The sequence below is a fragment of the Dromiciops gliroides genome, chromosome 1 (assembly GCF_019393635.1).
Source record: "Dromiciops gliroides isolate mDroGli1 chromosome 1, mDroGli1.pri, whole genome shotgun sequence".
NCBI classification, from domain to species: domain Eukaryota; kingdom Metazoa; phylum Chordata; class Mammalia; order Microbiotheria; family Microbiotheriidae; genus Dromiciops; species Dromiciops gliroides.
In genome coordinates, this window is record NC_057861.1 from 452,317,534 (window position 1) to 452,336,021 (window position 18,488).

The window sequence follows — 18,488 nt, forward strand, 5'->3', positions numbered from 1 at the left end:
CAATATAACCCTGAAGGATGTTTGAAGATTGCAGCCCATCTGCAGAGAAACAACTGATAGTATCTGAAAACAGATGGAAACACATGTAAAAAATTTTTTTTCATTTCCTCTTTGACAATTTCTTAATCTGAAGTTTTGGGTTTTTTGACTGTTTTCTCTCACAACTAGCTAATATGGGAATTTTTCCATGACTACTCATATATAACTTATTTTGAATTGATTGAGTTCTTGTGGGTGGGGGGGTGGGAATGGAGGGGGATAGAGAAGTTGGGACACAGAGTTTTAAAAAAAATTTATGTTAAAATTTTGTTTTTTACATATATTTTGGAAAATAAAATTCTATTCAGAACAAAAAAAGACTTTTAAAGGTTTTATCATATCTTAACATTAATTTTTAAAAGGGTACTTTATTGCTTTAATATGCTTAAATTTTTTAAAATTGATGCAAATAAATTAAGGCTAGATGTAATTTTAAAAAATATCAAGCATAGAATCACTCATTGAATTTCAAGGAAATACTGTATCCCTTTAAATATTTATTATATGTTTTAAATTTACACTCATCTGAAAACTACAAGCAGACAGTTTGAGAATATTACATTCAGATTATATCCAAGAACAAAGACGCTTAAACATTTTTGCTTTAACATCAATTATGTATAGTTTACAGTTGATGGAAAAGAGATCAAAGTTTCTTTCCCTTTTTTTTTTAACATGGAAAGTCAGTAAGGAAACTGGATTACCAAAGACACAGCACTACCAATTTAAAGAATAAAAATGATTTCTAAATATTTTCAATTTTTACAACTTACAATTTAACTTTTTTTAAAGTAATAAAGTATGTTAATATTAAAGGGTCACTGTCAGGGTGAAAATATACATATTACAAATGTACATATATTGGGAAAATGCTTAGGGTTTTTTCATTTGTTTTAGTCTTGGCACATCCCATATCATGGAGAGTAAAAATACACTTTGTTAAATTTGTTCTACCAAGCCAGACTTTTCACAAGTTTCAACAGTAGTACAGTAATACAATCTTGAGTAATGTAGTTTAACATACATCAGTTTAAATGTTTTGAAACCTTATTCATCTACCAAATAAGCACCCCATTCCCTAATGAATTTTGGATATTTTCATTACAAGTGTAAACCTAAAACCTTTATTTCTTCAAGAGAAAATGATATAAAACCCTAATAGCTAATAGGGTCTTCAGTGATTTAAGGGTTTAGAGCTTACTTTTTTATAACCAGTGTAAAAATAATGGCTCTCTCTAAAGCCATTTAGTAATTTTGCTCATGGCTTCACAGATACTACCACAATAATTCTCAATATAATACTGAAATTCTTTTTTTTTTTTGGCGGAGCAGTGGGGGTTAAGTGACTTGCCCAGGGTCATACAGCTACTAAGTGTCAAGTGTCTGAGGCCGGATTTGAACTCAGGTACTCCTGAATCCAGGGCCAGTGCTTTATCCACTGTGCCACCTAGCTGCCCCCGAAATTCTTAATATTCACATATAAACTTCAAAATCCAATCTTAAAAAGTGATCATTCTAAGAAATACCCAATTTTATCTTCACTTTTTTATATGAAAACTTTTTTTGATGACACTGAGTTATTTTTAAAGCCTACAAAATTAATTAGTTTTAATTGATAGATTCAATTACAAGATCAATTTAGATTAGGACATGATACTTGTTACACAGAGAACTGACCTTGCAAGAGATCACACAGCACAGACACAATCTTTATTTATATGTACTCAAACAACTGTCTGGTTTCTTTGATTCCAGATGATGAGCATTATGGCTCTGTGTGAGTGGTTAGTGAGAACACAAAAACCACAATGAGTTTTATACAGCCTTGAACCCCCTACTTTCCTTGTCTTCAATTACTCATATGGCTACAAGAAAACAGGATAGAAAAGATATTCATTTTTATAGGCTCTTACATAAAGCAGTATTGCTGCCTCTTGTTACTCCCCCAAGAACCATGAATACTGCACATACTGAAAATCTTCTATTAAACCTATTTAATCAGCATAAGGGATGTTTGATGTAAAGAAGTAATTTGCCAATCTACAACCATCCCTTCCTTCAAAATCTGGCTCATTATTCATCTCTTCTCATGAGCTTTCTTTAGTTAATCATCATATAAACATCACTTATTTGTTCTGTTTCTCAGTACTCATGTACACTACCTTTTTTTGTTGTTTGTTATTCTTACTTTGCATTGCTATCCCGCTCTCTCATATGTTTGCTCTAGCTTAGCCATGAGTTCTGTGAGGGCTGAAACCCCATTTTAACTCCTGTTATAATTTCCCCATGGTTCCTGGCATAATGTTGTACTTATGATCGATGGTTAAATTCTGTTTAAATGAATGAATATGGAGAATTTTTGGGGAAAGAGAGTTTCACACTGTTTCAGAAACTCTAGTCCATCACTGCTAAAATTTAGTTTCATGTAACTGTCCCAGTTTGAATTCAGGAATTCGAGTACTAGAAAAGCAGTAATGAGAGTTTACAAAACTCTTTTAAGTTTCTCCAAAGTAACACACACACACACACACACACACACACACACACACACACACACACACCAAAATGCATCACTAAATACTAGTCTAGCTTTTGTTTAAACTGTGCAAATGTGATCTTTCCATTTCAACCAAAGGTTGTAGGTGATTTAAAACCCATCAGACAAGAATCAGTTCTGTGAATCAGGAAAAGATTAATATCTGATTTACACATTGAGATTAATTTGATGAGCCCTTTAATGCACCATATGACAAAGGACCAAGTAAAATACCTGTGGGTTTTTTTTCAAGATTACACATTAAAAAAAAAAAGAGTTCCAAGATTTCACATGAAGTGTTTCCCAAAGACAGAATGTTCCAAGATCAATTTTTTAACTTTTCCTTCCAGACCAGAAGGAAGTGAAGGAAATTATTTCAAATCACATATTTTTAAGTATACCTGACAGTGTCCTTTCAAGAAATCTAAACACTTGCATTTAAATATGCACACTTAAAATTTCACTATTTGCAAAATATAACACTTCAATTATAACAATATATTTTCAGTCTTTTTTACTGAAGTATTTGTTTTATAAAGCATTGCATCAACCCCAAGTGCACTTTACTATTTTTTTAAATAAATAAAATAAACACATCATAGACAGTGACTATTTCATTAATAAGTTACACAAAGAATAAATAAATCATGGCACACATGAATCCAGTCCCTACAGTAGTGAAATGTTTCAGCTGTCATATAAATAGCTATATAATATGTTTCACATTGAGTTCAAATAGGTTTTAAATTGAAGAAATTTCATCTCTCAATTTAAATGTAATACTGAAAACATAAAGGTTGGGGCACAAAAAAACCCAAAAGTTATTTTAATACACGTAAGAAATAAAATGAGAGTTTCCAAAGGCAGGAATGGATAACTCTTCTTTCCTGTTCTCCAAAATACCTTCCCCATGCAACCACCCCACAGTTTCAATGACCAAAAACAAAACAAAACAAAACAAAACAAAACAAAACAAAACAAAACAAAACCCACAAACATTTAAAAGGCAACAGCTTTGGCAAGCTATTAGCTTCTTTCAGAGGCTTATTATAATTATTTGGTGGAAAGTAAATAAGTTAAAATAAGAAATCTCCCTCTTTTGGCTTATTCCTTTTCAAATCTCTCCCCCCTCCCTTCCCCTTAATATTGAGAAAGCACTTCTTGAAATGATCACAATCAATTATTTTAACCACAAAACTGCTTGGTTTTAAAAGTATCAATTACATGATAAACCAATACATCCAAACTAGGATGGGGTCCTAGAGGTGGTTACACGCAGAGCTAAACTTGCAAGAGATCTCATGGCACAGGTTGAAACTTTGTGACACAACCCAGCTTTTGAAATATAGTTGGAAGCCAAGCGATAAAGCCTTTCTGCTCCAAAAGTGTTGAAGTGCCCAGGAAGCACCTTCTCTACCACACCACTGTCCACCAATTCTATCAGACGCTCACAGGTGACAATATAATCATTTATTCGGCTGTATGGAAGCCAGTCAATCATTGCTCCATCATATACAACATCTCCACTGAATAGAATCTTCCGATCTTTGTCGAGTAAGCAAATGCTTCCTCTGGAGTGACCAGGCATGTGCATAACAGTGAGCTGTCTGTCACCAAGGCTGATCACATCCCCTAGAAATGAGAAACAGATTTTTAAAGATAAAAATCTCATTATAAACTGTGTCACAAAGATATGTGTACAAGGATACAAAGTTACATGGTTTGAGAAAGATAACAATAGGTTAATTTGCATTCCAAACTTTGTTTCACAAAAAGAGATTACTTCCCCAAGTGAGTTTTAAGAGTGAAATAAGTGTGAGAATCAGGGCTGGACTTCAAATATGGGACTAGTGATATAATGTATACTTAGTTCAGGTCAGGCTTCTTAAACTTTTCCCACTTGTAACGATTGGAATGATGCCACCTGCTGGATACTTACTGTAGAAGAGTTCTGCCCATGAAGCGACGGTCTTTGAGGGCAAGAACCAGGAGTCTTTTCTTTGGCGGGAGGAAGTGACGCGGACTAGTGGGAGGAGGAAGGAAGAGACTGGCGCTGACTCTGGGGCTCTTTCCTTGGGACTCTGGTGGAGAGCGGAGCTAGAAATGTGCTCTCCCTTTAATAGATAGGAATCTAGGCCTTTCTCTCTCTCTTTACCAAATTCTTATTCTCCTTAATAAATGCTTAAAAGTCTAACTCTTGCTAAAGCTTATAATTTATTGGCGACCACTCATTAGATATTTTAGACAGTTTAGCTAGAATTTTAGCCCTTAACACACTCACAACCCCTTTTTGCCCAAGAAATTTTTACAAGACCCTGGGCATATAGGTATATAAAATAGGTCTACATAACCTTTGACTGTGGCCAAATTTTTCACAACCCCCATATTCATTCAGTTGCATGATATGGGGTCGTGACCCACAGTTTAAGAAGCTTTGGTCTAGGACCTTTAAGTTCAGATATGTTCATTGCCAGATTGGCTTCAGGGGAATGCATTTTTTTTTTTGGCCAATGTAATTCTTAAAGACTTTTAATAGACCACAGATGAGTTATGCCCTACATATGTCATCTTTGTAGTGATGTGATACTTTATTTTTTGTCTGTTTGTTTTGCAGGGCAATGGGGGTTAAGTGACTTGCCCAGGCTCACACAGCTAGTAAGTGTGAAGTGTCTGAGGCCGGATTTGAACTCAGGTCCTCCTGAATCCAAGGCCGGTGCTTTACCTACTGAGCCACCTAGCTGCCCCCTGATATGATACTTTATAAATGGGCTATTCATATATTCCCCTCCATTTCTCTAATCTCTCTCTTAGTTCCATAATATTGTTAAATCCTTAGATAATTCTCTATGTCCTATCTCCATTTAAGAAGGTAATTGACCAAAAGGGATAATTCCAGATTTTTCAGAAGCCTTGTTTTCAGGTTAAGGTAATGTATTAAAATTATTTATGCAAATATTAGCATAAAAAGGTTTGGGGGGCATGTAATGAAGACCCAGAGCAAAATATGTTGCAATATACATTCAGAAAGATTGAAAGAGGCAGCAGGATTAGTGAGAAGGTAAGTGATTGAGGAACAATGGATGAAAATTTCTCCATTTCAAATCAGTAGCAAAAGTTGTTGCAATGGAGGTGCAGTTTCAAGAGAGCCTCAAAGGAGAGAAATTAGTAAGGTAGCAAAGGGATACTTTTCTGCAGATAAAACAATCAGTAATAGCTAGGGCTCCATTTGCCTGACTTTTTTTTTCAGGGCAAAGGGGGTTAAGTGACTTGCCCAGGGTCACACAGCTAGTAAGTGTCAAGTGTCTGAGGCCGGATTTGAACTCAGGTACTCCTGAATCCAGGGCTGGTGCTTTTTCCACTGTGCCACCTAGCTGCCCCAGGCCTGACAGACTTTTAAGCTGTGAGGATTGTGACGAGATCCAAAATACCCTGAACCCCTAGCTGTTCAAATTGGGACCTGTGGGGGAATGTTGTTCAATTGTTTCAGTTGTGTCTGACCCCATTTGGGGTTTTCTTGGCAAAAATACTAATGGTTTTCCATTTCCTTCTCCAGCTCATTTTTTTTTGTTTTGTTTTTTGGGGTTTTTTTGTGGGGCAATGGGGGTTAAATGACTTGCCCAGGGTCACACAACTAGTAAGTGTCAAGTGTCTGAGGCCGGATTTGAACTCAGGTACTCCTGAATCCAGGGCCGGTGCTTTATCCACTGCACCTAGCTGCCCCCTTCTCCAGCTCATTTTACAGATGAGGAAACTGAGGCAAAAAGAGTTAAGTGGCTTGCTCAGGGTCATACAGCTAAGTGTCTAAGGCCAGATTTGAACTCAGGAAAATGACTTTTCCTGACTCCAGGTCTGGTACTCTATCCACTGCACCACCCATCTGCCCCATGGGGGGAATTTTATTTTGAATTAATACTCCTGATCCTCCAGCAGAGAATCAAATGGAAAACTAGTTTCTCTGAACTAAGTGGCTGAAACCTGATTCAGAAAATCACATATAAGGGCTAGGGAAAGGCTTATAACTAAGCTCTCTGGCCAATTGTCCAAGATAAATGTTCCCTCACACTGTCATTATCCTGTCCCTAGTGCTAGGTCTGAAGCTAATGCCATTGGGAATGGAATGACACATTTCCAAGATCCTCTTTGAAATAATGCTTTGGGATTAGACTTCTCTTGCAAGGCAAGAATACAGTGCCTTTGGAAAACTTACAAATAATTATGTGCTATTTTATTTGACCCTCAATATGTGGGGGGGAGAGGGGAAGAAATTTCTATTAACTTTGGTAAAAAAACCAACAAACTGCTCAATTGTGATCAAATGGTTTTTATAGAGGACCTTTTAAGAAATCCGGGGAAAGAACTATCTCCTAAGCAAATGTTAACAGGCTAGAATAGGTGGTAATTTTCAACCAGGTGCTAAGAATAAATGTTACCACAGTCTTGTAGGTGAGATGTTTAGTTCACTGGTAACTGTGAATTTAGTGTGGGAGAAGCACTTAGTAATTAATAGAGATGGGATTTGAATCTATCTATGTAACCTTAGGCAACTCACAAGCTCTTTGGGACTTAGTTTTCACATCTAGAAGATGAGAGGTTGGACTAGCAGCATCCTTTTAGCTGTAGATCCTGTGAGTTTATGATTTGATAATATGTTTTTAAGCAAGAAAAATTTTAAAGTTTAATTATACTAGTACTTACCTTATACTTAGGGGTTATATTGCTTTGAATTTTTCACTAACTTGTATGGGATATAGTTTAGTATAGAGAAGAGATTAAGAAAAATGCAAATGGCTTGAAGAGTTGAATTTTTGCAGGAAACACGTTTATGTGGGTTATATGTTTCTTTTGGTTATCTGTAGCAGGGAAAGCCTAACCATGGTTAGGTGTATGAGCCCATTGAAAGGTACCTACCAACAATCATCCACTAAGTAAGCAAAGTGCTTAGGATGGATCAGTTTACTTTTATAGGCTCTTATTTATGGGGCCCAACCTTTTAAGTAAGGTTGTGTTAAGCAATAAATAATAGTCCTTTACTCTCACAAGGCTTTTGCTTCAAAGCATGCATACATAATGTCATTTGATCTTTGCAATAACTCACTAGTGTTCATACCATGAGTAGTATGCATGTGAGTATTATTAGAACATCAAAAATGCCACACCATATCAGAGCAATGGTTTCTCCAGTCTTTTATTCTAACAGAGGCAATTAGTGAAACTATTTTATAGCTCTATTTATCAGTCTTGATTAGCTCTATTTAGATGAGCTTAAAAAGTTGTATTCTAGAATAAACTAGAATTTGTTCTGAAAAGATGAGCCCCTCTGTTCTGGAAATATTTCTTCTAAATGTAAGCTGTCAGAGATGCCCAAAAAGTTTCAAAGGAAATGTTGTTCATAAAAGAGGTATGGATTAGTCTGGGAAGAGAAAATTTGGAGCAAATGACTAAGGTTAAAAAAGCAAAGATGGAAAGGTCATTAAGTTTCTCTGTGAGTAAATCTAACAGATTTTGATATGAGAAATTAATTTTAGACTTTAGAATTCTGATCAACGCCATGATAAACCACAAAGGCAAAAGAATGAAGGAAAAACACACTACCACCCTTCTGACAGAAAGGTGATAAACTTAAGATGCAGAAAAGAACATGTATTTTTAGTCATGGCTAATATGGAAAATTTTTTTACTAGATTATGTGGGATATATGTTGAGGGGTTTGTTTGGGTGGTGGTTTTTTTTTTATTCAGTGGGAAAGTAAGGGGAGGGACAGATTAATAAAAAAATTCATTGTTACTTTAAAATTACAAAAACAATTTTAAAAAGAAAATATTTTCCTTTATTCAGTACAAGGTAAGGACTATTATAATTAAACTTTGAAGATTTTCTCCCAATAACATACTGCCAAGTGAGGACCTCATATTATCTAGAGCTAAAAGGAAATTAATCCAACCCTGCTTGCTCCCTCCCCATCTTGCAAACTAGTTTCTTATAAGAAACTACTTAAAAGGGTAAATCACCAAACTGTCTTTTCTGAAGATGGAGAAGCAAAGAAACTGAGAAGAGTGGTAATAGCAAAGCCATTTGTCTAGTAAGTTATATCAGGTTAGCAGGGCACATGCTCTTGACCATGAGAGGTACACACCCTGGGCAGGTTTTGACACAAAAGAAAAACAATCTAAATCTACCTAAATATTGATTGAAAAGCAATGCTACAGTAAATAATGGACCAGTTGGGAACCAAATTTTAACGAGTTGCATTCTTTAGTAACTTATTTTATTGTTATTATTTATACTTAATTATTTTAATAGATGGTGAGTTTTTTGGGAATGGAAAAGAATGGGTTAAAAAGACAGAAAAAAACATTATAATCTTGTTCTCAACCAAATGGGAAGCAATCCAGGCATCTCCTGATCAAAGGGTAGAAAAGCACACTCTAAAATTAAAGACAAAATATTTAAAAGGAAATATATACCTTGTCAGTGCTGGATTTTCAAATCCAAATGTTTAAATTAACATTGCATGTCAAAAGTACCAAAATTCTGTCATGATTAAGAATGGAAGGGCCCTCCATGATAACAAATTCAAAGGATTAAGGATGTATCCCAAACTGCTGCACTTTCCCATCTGCAGAATCAAAGGACAATATCCTAGAAATCTGAAAGAACTCATATTTTACTGGTTGGAAAACGGAAGCCTCCTGGTTTTAGCATTATGGGATTTTAAAGACTTCAATTAATCAATCAATAAACATTTATTAATGGAATTTCAGTCTCTTGACTTCTGTCTTTCCAAGCCAAAAAAAAATCTAATATTTTTAGCTGATCCTGGAAGAGACACTATTCTCTTTTCATTTTAGTTATTCTATGGAAGAGGACTCCATGAGTTATTTTTTTTCTTTTCTTTTCTTTTTTCATTTTTGTAGCTTTAGGACTCCAAATGAGCTAAATACAGACTAAGCAACCAAGAGATAGAAAGGACCTTGTTATCTAGTCCAACCTCTCACCCAATGCTTTAGAGTCCTCTATATCACTCACAAGCCCCAGACTCTACCAGAGCACTGTTTATAATGCAAAACTTGCTACCTCATTAGGTCACTTCTGAATTTACTTGAAATTTTAGAAGTTTGATCTTGGTAATGAACAAAAATTTGCCTTCCAATCATTGACCCTCTGGCTAGCTCTGGCCTGTGAAGTCTTACAGAATAAGTCTAACCTTTCTTCCACATGAGAACCTTTTGAATATACTGATCCAACATCCCCTAAGTTTCTTCTTCCCTAGGATAAGTCACCTTCTTCACTCCTAGATAACCTTTACATGACATAGTTTTGAGTTCCCTCATCATGGACTTCTGGATTCATTCCAGCTTGATAGTATCCTTTCTAAAATGTCACACCCCAAATGGAACATAATATTCTAAATATAGCTTGGTGAAAGCTGGATACAGTGAGTAATGATTATCTCCCTGAATTTGGAAAATGATGCTTCTTTTGGGACACACTCTTTGGGCATGTTTTCTTTATAACAGTGTAAATTTGCCATTAGGACTCTGAATTCCCAGGTAGTCTACTTCTGGCCTTGTGTTATTACTGGGCCATCTAGAGGATGCTGGAGCTAACTGGAATTCTACCCTAAATTGAAAGCATCCTAAGCCTCAAGCCCTATAACCAGGTAGCACAATTAGTCTCTTAGAATTATTTGGGTTCAATGACTTCAAGTAATTACTATAAGCACTCTGTAAAACAACAATACCCACTCATCTTCACATCATAAATGCAACTGTAAGCAAAATCCATAAAAATGGTATTAATAAATCATTAATAGAAGGGGATTATTTTTCTGTTACTGATATATGTGATGATTTAGCTACTCTCTCCTTGTTCCCCTCTTTGCAAAATGTACTAGATGTCTAGCTAGGGATACAATCCAACAACTTTAGACATATGGAAAGTAACTAACCTAACTGATCACTAAATGAAGTGAATACAATCTTTTGCCTCTCTAGCACTAAGTTCTGGGGGATGGGGAGAAATGTGCATTATTCCACATCACTATTTTTAAAATCTGGCTATTTCCAGATCTTCTAGCTACTTTGCCAGCAAGTTAATAGGTCATACTTTTCAGAGACTGGAAATTAACATTTCTAGGTAAGGAGGAAATTAGATATTACTTTAAAAGGTGAAACTTACAGCTCCTGATGTGTTAGTAGAAGCTGCTTGTCAGTATTATCAATTTTCCAAGTGTTTTTGTAAACACTAAGCTTTCTTTTCACGCCTTAAAACTTAGAAAACCACAAAGATATAGTCATGAAAAATGGACTTGAGAATACCCACGCTTCCCAAAATTCTGTGAATCTCTCTCGTCTTTTCTAAAAGCTATTCTTTATACTATTAAACTACAAATAGGTGCTCCAAACACTTGATTCATTTTAAAATTCATGATAGTAGGGGGCAGCTAGGTGACACAATGGATAGAGCATCGGTCTTGGATTCAGGAGGACCTGAGGTCAAATCCAGCCTCAGACACTTGACACTTACTATCTGTGTGACCCTGGGCAAGTCACTTAACCCTCATTGCCCCCCCCCCCCCAAAATCATGATAGCTGTAACTAACAACTGCTTAAAATATTACTTTTTTAAAAAAATGCTTGATTTTATTTTTATAAAACATCTGAAATAAATGCAATACTTAAAGTAACTGCTAATAATAAATTTGTTTCCTTGGTTTTGCTATCATAAAAAGCCAATGTCCAGCCAATTCCAGTACAAAGTCAAAAGACTTGGATCAAGTCAAGGGAATCGCTTGCCCTCCAAGAGCTCACAGTCTAACAAGGGAAAGAACATACAAACAATTGTGTATAAACTATATACAGGATAAATTGGAAATAATCAATAGATGGAAGGCACTAGGATTAAAGGAGGTTGGGAAAGGCTTCCTGTAGAAGATGGGACTTAGCTAGGACTTAATGAAAGCCAGTAGGCAGTGATGAGAAGAGAATTCTAGCCATAAGGGACAGATGGAAAATGTCTGCAGTTTGGAGATGGGACAGCAAAGAGGGCAGTGTCACTGGACTGCATAATTACATGGGGGTGGGGTGGTTTCAGGGGTGGAGAAGTGGGAAAAGGTAGATGTAATATGAAAGAAGACTGGAAAGGTGAGGGGATGGGCAGTTTATGAAGAGCTCTGAACACCAAACAGGATTTTATATTTGATCCTGGAGGAGATGGAGACAGTTATGTGGCACAGTGGATAGAGAGGATTAGGCCTAGAGTTGGGAAGATCCAAGTTGAAGCCTGGCCTTCAGACAATAGCAGTGTGATCCTGGGCAACTCACTTAACCTGCTTGCCTCCATTTCATTAACTGCAAAATAGGAGTAATAATATAGTACCTAATAGGCTTGTTGTGAGTCTCAAATGAGAGATATGTAAAGCACTTGGCACAGTGCCTGGCACATAGGAGGCACTATAAAAATGCTTATTCTCCTACTAAGTAGGGGGATGACATTGCCAGGCCTGAGTTTTAAAAAAATCACTGGCAACTGAGTGGAGGATAGCTTAGAGTGGAAGACATATTAGGGGGAAAGGGCCTAACTTCTCTTAATTAGGGTCCTAAGCACAACTTGCCTTCTTAAAACATAGTGTTGACAACAAAATACAGATTGGGGGGAAAAAAAGAAATCTAGGTAAATTAGTTAAAAAACATTTAACATTTTCAGAAACAAGTAATTACTTCATTACTCAAAATGCAGGTTTTACTCAGTACTCATATCCACATATAAAAGACATCTATTGTGTGAGAAAAGAATTATTAATAATTTATTTTCTGGAGGACCTGGGGATCAGTCCTTTCTCCCCCCCACTCCAGAAACTCCAGTTCTCCTGGAGAAACTTCATCAAATCTCATCTGGGACAAATCCAAGGGAACAAAAGGAATGGAGACAGGACTGATGGGATTAAAACACATCTAGATAATGGACTTGGCCTTGAGAAATTTGAATGAGGGCTTTTTGCATTTCTTTCCTTGATGTGATCTCTGGAGTTCATTATAATATAGACCATCTTCAAGTCATATCAACCAATAGAGTTGAATAATGCTAACCAACTATAGGTTTGATGTATCATGACCCAATTAGCTTTGATCAATGTATAGTGACCAGTCTCTATCAAAAGAGGATAAAACCTTTTGGAAGACTGGCTGGTAAGAGCTGCTGGGTCAACTTCTGGATCTCTCTTGGCTGAGATCACTTGGTCTGTCTCTAGCTCCCTCTCTAGAGTCTTCTTGAGATCATATGCTATCTCTCTGGGAGACCACATGGTCTCTAGCTAACAGACATGCTGAAGCATTCTCTCTGCCTTCACTACCATGTGGCCTAGGGTCATGAGAAATTAGGGAGATATGTGGTCAATCCTTTACTGGTATAATAGTGATAATGATAGGCTTACCTAAAACTGCTGTCTATAGGAATTATGATGATGATGTTGTTTGTGGGGCAATGAGGGTTGAGTGACTTGTCAAGTGTCTGAGGCCAGATTTGAACTCAGGTCCTCCTGAATCCAGGGCCAGTGCTTTATCCAATGCACCACCCAACTGCCCCCCTATAGTAATTAAATTTTGTTTGTTTGTTTGTTTGTTTTGGTGGGGCAACGGGGGTTAAGTGACTTGCCCAGGGTCACACAGCTAGTAAGTGTCAAGTGTCTGAGGCTGGATTTGAACTCAGGTCCTCCTGAATCCAGGGCCAGCGCTTTAACCACTGCGCCATCTAGCTGCCCCCTAGTAATTAATTTTTAAACACAACAATCAGCAGGCTCTTTTCCAGGCCTTGTTTGTAGTTGGGAAATGGAGGCAATAGCAAAAATGCAGAAATTGTTCTACATCCTATAGTGGAATCAAATCTTACAAGCAGGGTGGGGAGGAGGGCCTGTAATATTCCAAACTCTGTGTGTAGGGTGACAACATGGTACCCTGGAAAATTCTTTAAATCACACACAAAATATAGCACAATATCTTTAAAAATTTACAGCTGAAAATGGGGTCTTTTAAAAAGAAGGCAGTGGGTAGTAAGACAGCAAGTGAGACTTGAGATGGTTTCTATGGTAACAACTGAATGCAAATTTCATTTTTCACAATTCCACTAATTAAATTATTAATCAGGGGAAGTAGATATTCAGAATTTCCATTCAAAGGAAAACAACAAAAAAGGCAGAGTCTTAGTTGGCTAAGAAAACTGATAGTTAAGGGGAAAAAATCCTCGAAAAAGCTTCACAAAAAACATTATTAGAATGAATTTTTTTTTATTCCTGCTTCACCAGGAGTCAAAAGGGGACACAATAAAGCAAAAAGGTACCCAGGGAAGACCTTCTGGATGAACAGGAAAAGCCAACTAAACATGTCCCCTCTTGCTGTTAGCTCTACCATTTTGTAGGCATAATGAAGAGAAGGTTCTAGAATCACACTTAGTGCTCCCACATGTTGAGACCAGTTTGAGGATTAACAGATTGCTCTCCCCATCTCACATGCATTCCTGGATATAGGCTATTTGCATTTAGTAGTGACCAGAACTGGCAATGTTTAAATTGTTGCTTTTCCCTTTTTTTTTGGCCTAGTTTGTTTAGTGGAATTGTGGAGTTGAATTTGGGTATGTTAAATGTTTGTGCAATGCCTACTCATTGGTTTTCTGTTCTCACAATCAAAGGTCTTCTTTGAGTCAACAAGGAAGGCAAAAATCTCTTTAGAAAGTAAATGTATAGGGGCAGCTAGGTGGCACAGTTGAAAGAGCACCAGCCCTGGAGTCAGGAGTACCTGAGTTCAAATTCAACCTCAGACACTTGACACTTACTAGCTGTGTGACCCTGGGCAAGTCACTTAATCCCAATTGCCTCACCCCCAAAATAAATAAATAAATGTATAAATAATTTCCACTCATTGCTCCCTAAAATGATTCTCTAAAGCTAAAGCTACGTGTTGGAATTGATAATGCCATGGCTGAGTTGATGATGGGAGAGATTCTCAGAAAAAGAAATAATAGGAAAAGAGTTTGTGACCAAATTAGAGATAAAGATAAAATTGATCATTTTAATTACATAAAATTTAAAAAGTTTTTGCACAAACAAAACCAATGCAGCCAAATTTAGAAGAGAAGAAGATAAATGGGCAAGAAATGTTTGCAGTAAATTTCTCTGATAAAGACTTCATTTCTAAGATATATAGGGAATTTACTTAAATTTAAAAAGAATAAAAAGCTATTTAAAAAGAATAAGAGCTATTCATTCCCCAATTAATAAATGGTCTAAGGACGTCACTAGGCAGTTTTCAAAAGAAGGAATCCAAGCTATCAAGTCATATGAAACAATCCTCTACTAATAATTAGAACAATTCAAATTAAAGCAACTCTGAGATTTCATCTCATTCCCATAATATTGACAAAGTTGACAAAAAAGTTAAATGACAAATGCTAGAGGGTCTATGGGGAAAAGGCTGTGAAATCCAGCCATATTCAAAAGCAATTTGGAAGTATACCCCCAAAATTATTAAACTGTACATGCCTTTGATCCCAGCAAAACCACAACCTCAATAGCCCCAAAGAGATTAGAGGGAGGAAAAATGCCCATATGTACAAAAAAATGTATAATCAGCTCTTTCTGTGGTGGCAAAGAATTGGGACTAAGGGGCTACCCATCAACTGGGGTATGGCTAACAAGGTTATGGTAAATGTATGTGAAGAAGTACTATTATGGGGCAGCTAGGTGGCACAGTGGATAAAGCACTGGCCCTGGATTCAGGAGGACCTGAGTTCAAATCCAACCTCAGACACTTGCCATTACTAGCTGTATGACCCTGGGTATATCACTTGTCCTTCATTGCCCCGCCTCCCCTCCCCCCGCAAAAAAAAGTACTATTATGCTATAAGATGAAGGGGATGGTTTCAGAGAAACATGGAAAGACTTGTATGAATTGATTCTGAGTGAACTGAGCAGAACCAAGAGAACAATTTACACAATAACAATTATATGATGGTAACAATATCTTTGAGCCTTTTGTTGGACATGGCCAATTTGGGAATTTGCTTTACCTGATTGTGCATGTTTATAACAGGGTTTTACTTTTCTTGTTTTCTGAACTTGGGGGTGGGGAAAGCTGGCAATTGTTGTTTGTCCTTCCTCCCCAACACGGGGGTGATGTCATGACTTGCAGTGAATTGGATTTCATGGAGGGAAGGCTGTGCAAGGTCACCAACCTCATTTTCTCCTCCAGAGCCCCCTGAGTTTAGTGGCAAGATATACAACAGTTCAAATGGCCCTGGATGTTTTTAAGGCAATTAGGGTTAAGTGACTTGCCCAGAGTCACACAACTAGTAAGTGTCTGAGGTGAGATTTGAACTTAAGTCCTCTTGACTCTAGGGCCTGGGCTCTAGCCACTGTGCCATGCAACTGCACATGGGGGAAAGGGAGAGAATGTAAATCTAAAAACAAAATAAAATTTCATTTAAAAACAGTGCCGGAGGGGCAGCTAGGTGGTAGTGGACAGAGCACTGGCCCTGAAGTCTGGAGAACCCAAGTTCAAATCCAACCTCAGATACTTACTAGCAGTGGGCAAGTCACTTAATCCCATTGCTTCCCAAAAAATAAATAAAAAATTTAAACTGCCCAAGGATTGGAGAATGGATGAACAAATTACGGCATATGAATGTAATGGAATATTGCCCTGGTGTAGTCACTAAAAATCGGGCTTTGGGGAGAGACTCCAGCTCAAATCCTGCCTCAGACAAATTTGACTATGGGCCAGTAAAGAAGTCACTCAACCTTTCAATGTACCGGGCAATTCGAAAAAAACAAGTTACAAAAAAGACTCAGAGCCAAAGATAAGGTGGAGGGAATTATACGCAAATGAAATCACAGGCTCAGACAGGAAAAATGAGAATCATGATTCTCAATAGCCTAGACTGGCAAGCTAGGGTTCTTCAACCTGTTTTGTGGCTGTATCCCCGTTGGCAGTCTGGCAAAGTCTATGGCTCTTTTCTCGGAATATTTTTAAAGGCGTAAAATACATAAAATTACAAAAGAAACCAATGATACTGAAATAAGGATGTGACTTTCTCTCATCTTAAAAATCTATGACCGGAAGTCACCTTAAATGATATCTAGAGCCTGTAAGAAAACATTCAGGCTGAGGGAGCTTTAATTTGTCCAAGGTCACACATGCACTGAGAGGTGGAATTTGAACCAGGCCCTCTCACTTCAGAGCTGGTGCTTTTTAGACAGTTACTGAGGCTCCTTTCAACAAACAGAAGGTATATGGGGTAAATATTGGACATCATTTGGAGATAAGGTATTGCACGGCAATACTTGTATTAACTGAGGCAGAATGAAGCAGAACCAAGGAAATATAGCAAATGAGGGCAGTAACGTGAATAAATAGCACTAAAAAGCACCAGAACTCTGATTACAAGCAGTAACTAGTCCTGGTATTATAATACAAACAAAACATTTCCCCTTGAGTAGCGAAGGAGACTAAGGGTGGGGAATGCTGCAAACAAATGCTGTGTCTTTCCGTTTTATTTAACTATTTTTCTTCGTTTCAAGGTAGGGTCTGAAGGAGGAGCGAGGTCTGTTATGAAGTGGCTGAGGCGAAAAAGAAATGGTTTTTTCCTTAAGTGACTGGAAATGTCAAACAGGTGCTCAGAATGGGAATGAGTGGGTGGAAAGCTTTCAGGAAATCCAGTCTCACAGCCTGTGGCATTCCCACTGCACCAGGCTCCGGAAACTAATTAGGGGGCGGAGCCATCTTCTCTACTCCACTTGTAGTACACGGTATCCCTACAGTAGCAGAGCGCTTTACCCTCCCATCTGCAGAGCCCCGGGAACCCAAGGGGCCTCTCCAGGGATCTTTTTTCCTTCCAAGGGAAGGAATGGAGACAGGTGTCATTTTGGTGACTTGGCAAAGGATCCCCATACCCTTCACCCCCTGCTCTCCCTCCCCCGCCCCCTCTGTTTAGCTAAGATCACTGGCTGCTCTTCCAGGCTCATGCACCCTCCCCCTCCCTTCGTGCCCTTCTCCCCACGGAGGGGCCAGGGCTTCATTACCCTCCTGCAGGATGTGGGTGGGCTGCACCGCTTGCACTCGAAACTGCCTGGCGTTCCAGCCGGGGCTGGGAGCCCGCACCACCTCGCTCTCCGACAGCCAGGTCGCAGTCTCAAAGTTGTCCCCGCGGGCCAGGGCGTCCGCCTCGGCCCGGTGCACGGCTACCTGGTCAAACTGGTAGAGCCCGCCAGCGTGGTCGAAGTGGACATGGGTGGCCACGGCCAGCAGCGGCCGCCGCACCAAGTCCTCCCCTTTGTCCGGGTCCTGCAGGAGGCCGGCCGAGTACAGGTACTCGGGCAGGCTTCGAAGCCCCAGCCCGGTATCGATCACCACGTCCTGCTCCGTGCCGCGCACCAGCCAGATGTTGGCGCGGTTGCCGGACTCGAAGAAGCGCTCCTGGATCCAAAAGATGCCGTCGCCCAGAGACTTGTGCGCGTACCACTCCAGGGCCGACATGCCGGGGATGTGGAGGGAGCGCAGGGATGGGGATGTGGGTACAGGGGTGCGATCAGAGAGATAGGGGTACGGCGGGGGCCTCTCTCTCTCTCTCTCTCTCTCTCTCTCTCTCTCTCTCTCTCTCCCCCGGCTACTGACACAGCTGCAGCTCCCACAGGCTGTCGGCGCCGTCTGGAGAGGAGGAGGGCTCGGCTGGGGGCTCAGTCCAGGGGGGGGGCTGGGCGCGGGAGAGGCCCAGGGCCAAGAGGAGGGGCGGGGGCGGGGGTGGGGGTGGGGGAGGTGGGAAGGACGCAGTAGCAACAGCAGCCTCGACTGAGCCCCCGCGAATGGGCGTCGCGGGCCAGCGCCTTCCAATTGCAGCGCAGAGCCCACTGCAGCAGGGAGAGAGA

The 18,488-nt window shown here is 38.9% G+C and overlaps 2 protein-coding genes across 2 annotated transcripts in view; one reads left to right on the forward strand and one right to left on the reverse strand.

Moving 5' to 3' along the window:
* Positions 1-469: 469 nt before the first annotated feature.
* MBLAC2 (metallo-beta-lactamase domain containing 2) lies at positions 470-18,366 on the reverse strand. The gene is made up of 2 exons (XM_043969021.1): positions 17,646-18,366; positions 470-4,207 (listed from the first exon to the last, which is right to left on the reverse strand). Exons 1-2 carry the CDS (start codon positions 18,097-18,099, stop codon positions 3,822-3,824), a joined length of 840 nt encoding a protein of 279 aa, XP_043824956.1. The 5' UTR covers positions 18,100-18,366; the 3' UTR covers positions 470-3,821.
* POLR3G (RNA polymerase III subunit G) overlaps positions 18,366-18,488 on the forward strand; it is a 63,736-nt gene continuing 63,613 nt past the window's right edge. Inside the window, 1 exon segment of the mRNA XM_043969008.1 lies at positions 18,366-18,488. Coding sequence (XP_043824943.1) covers positions 18,426-18,488 — 63 coding nt within the window. The 5' untranslated portion in view covers positions 18,366-18,425.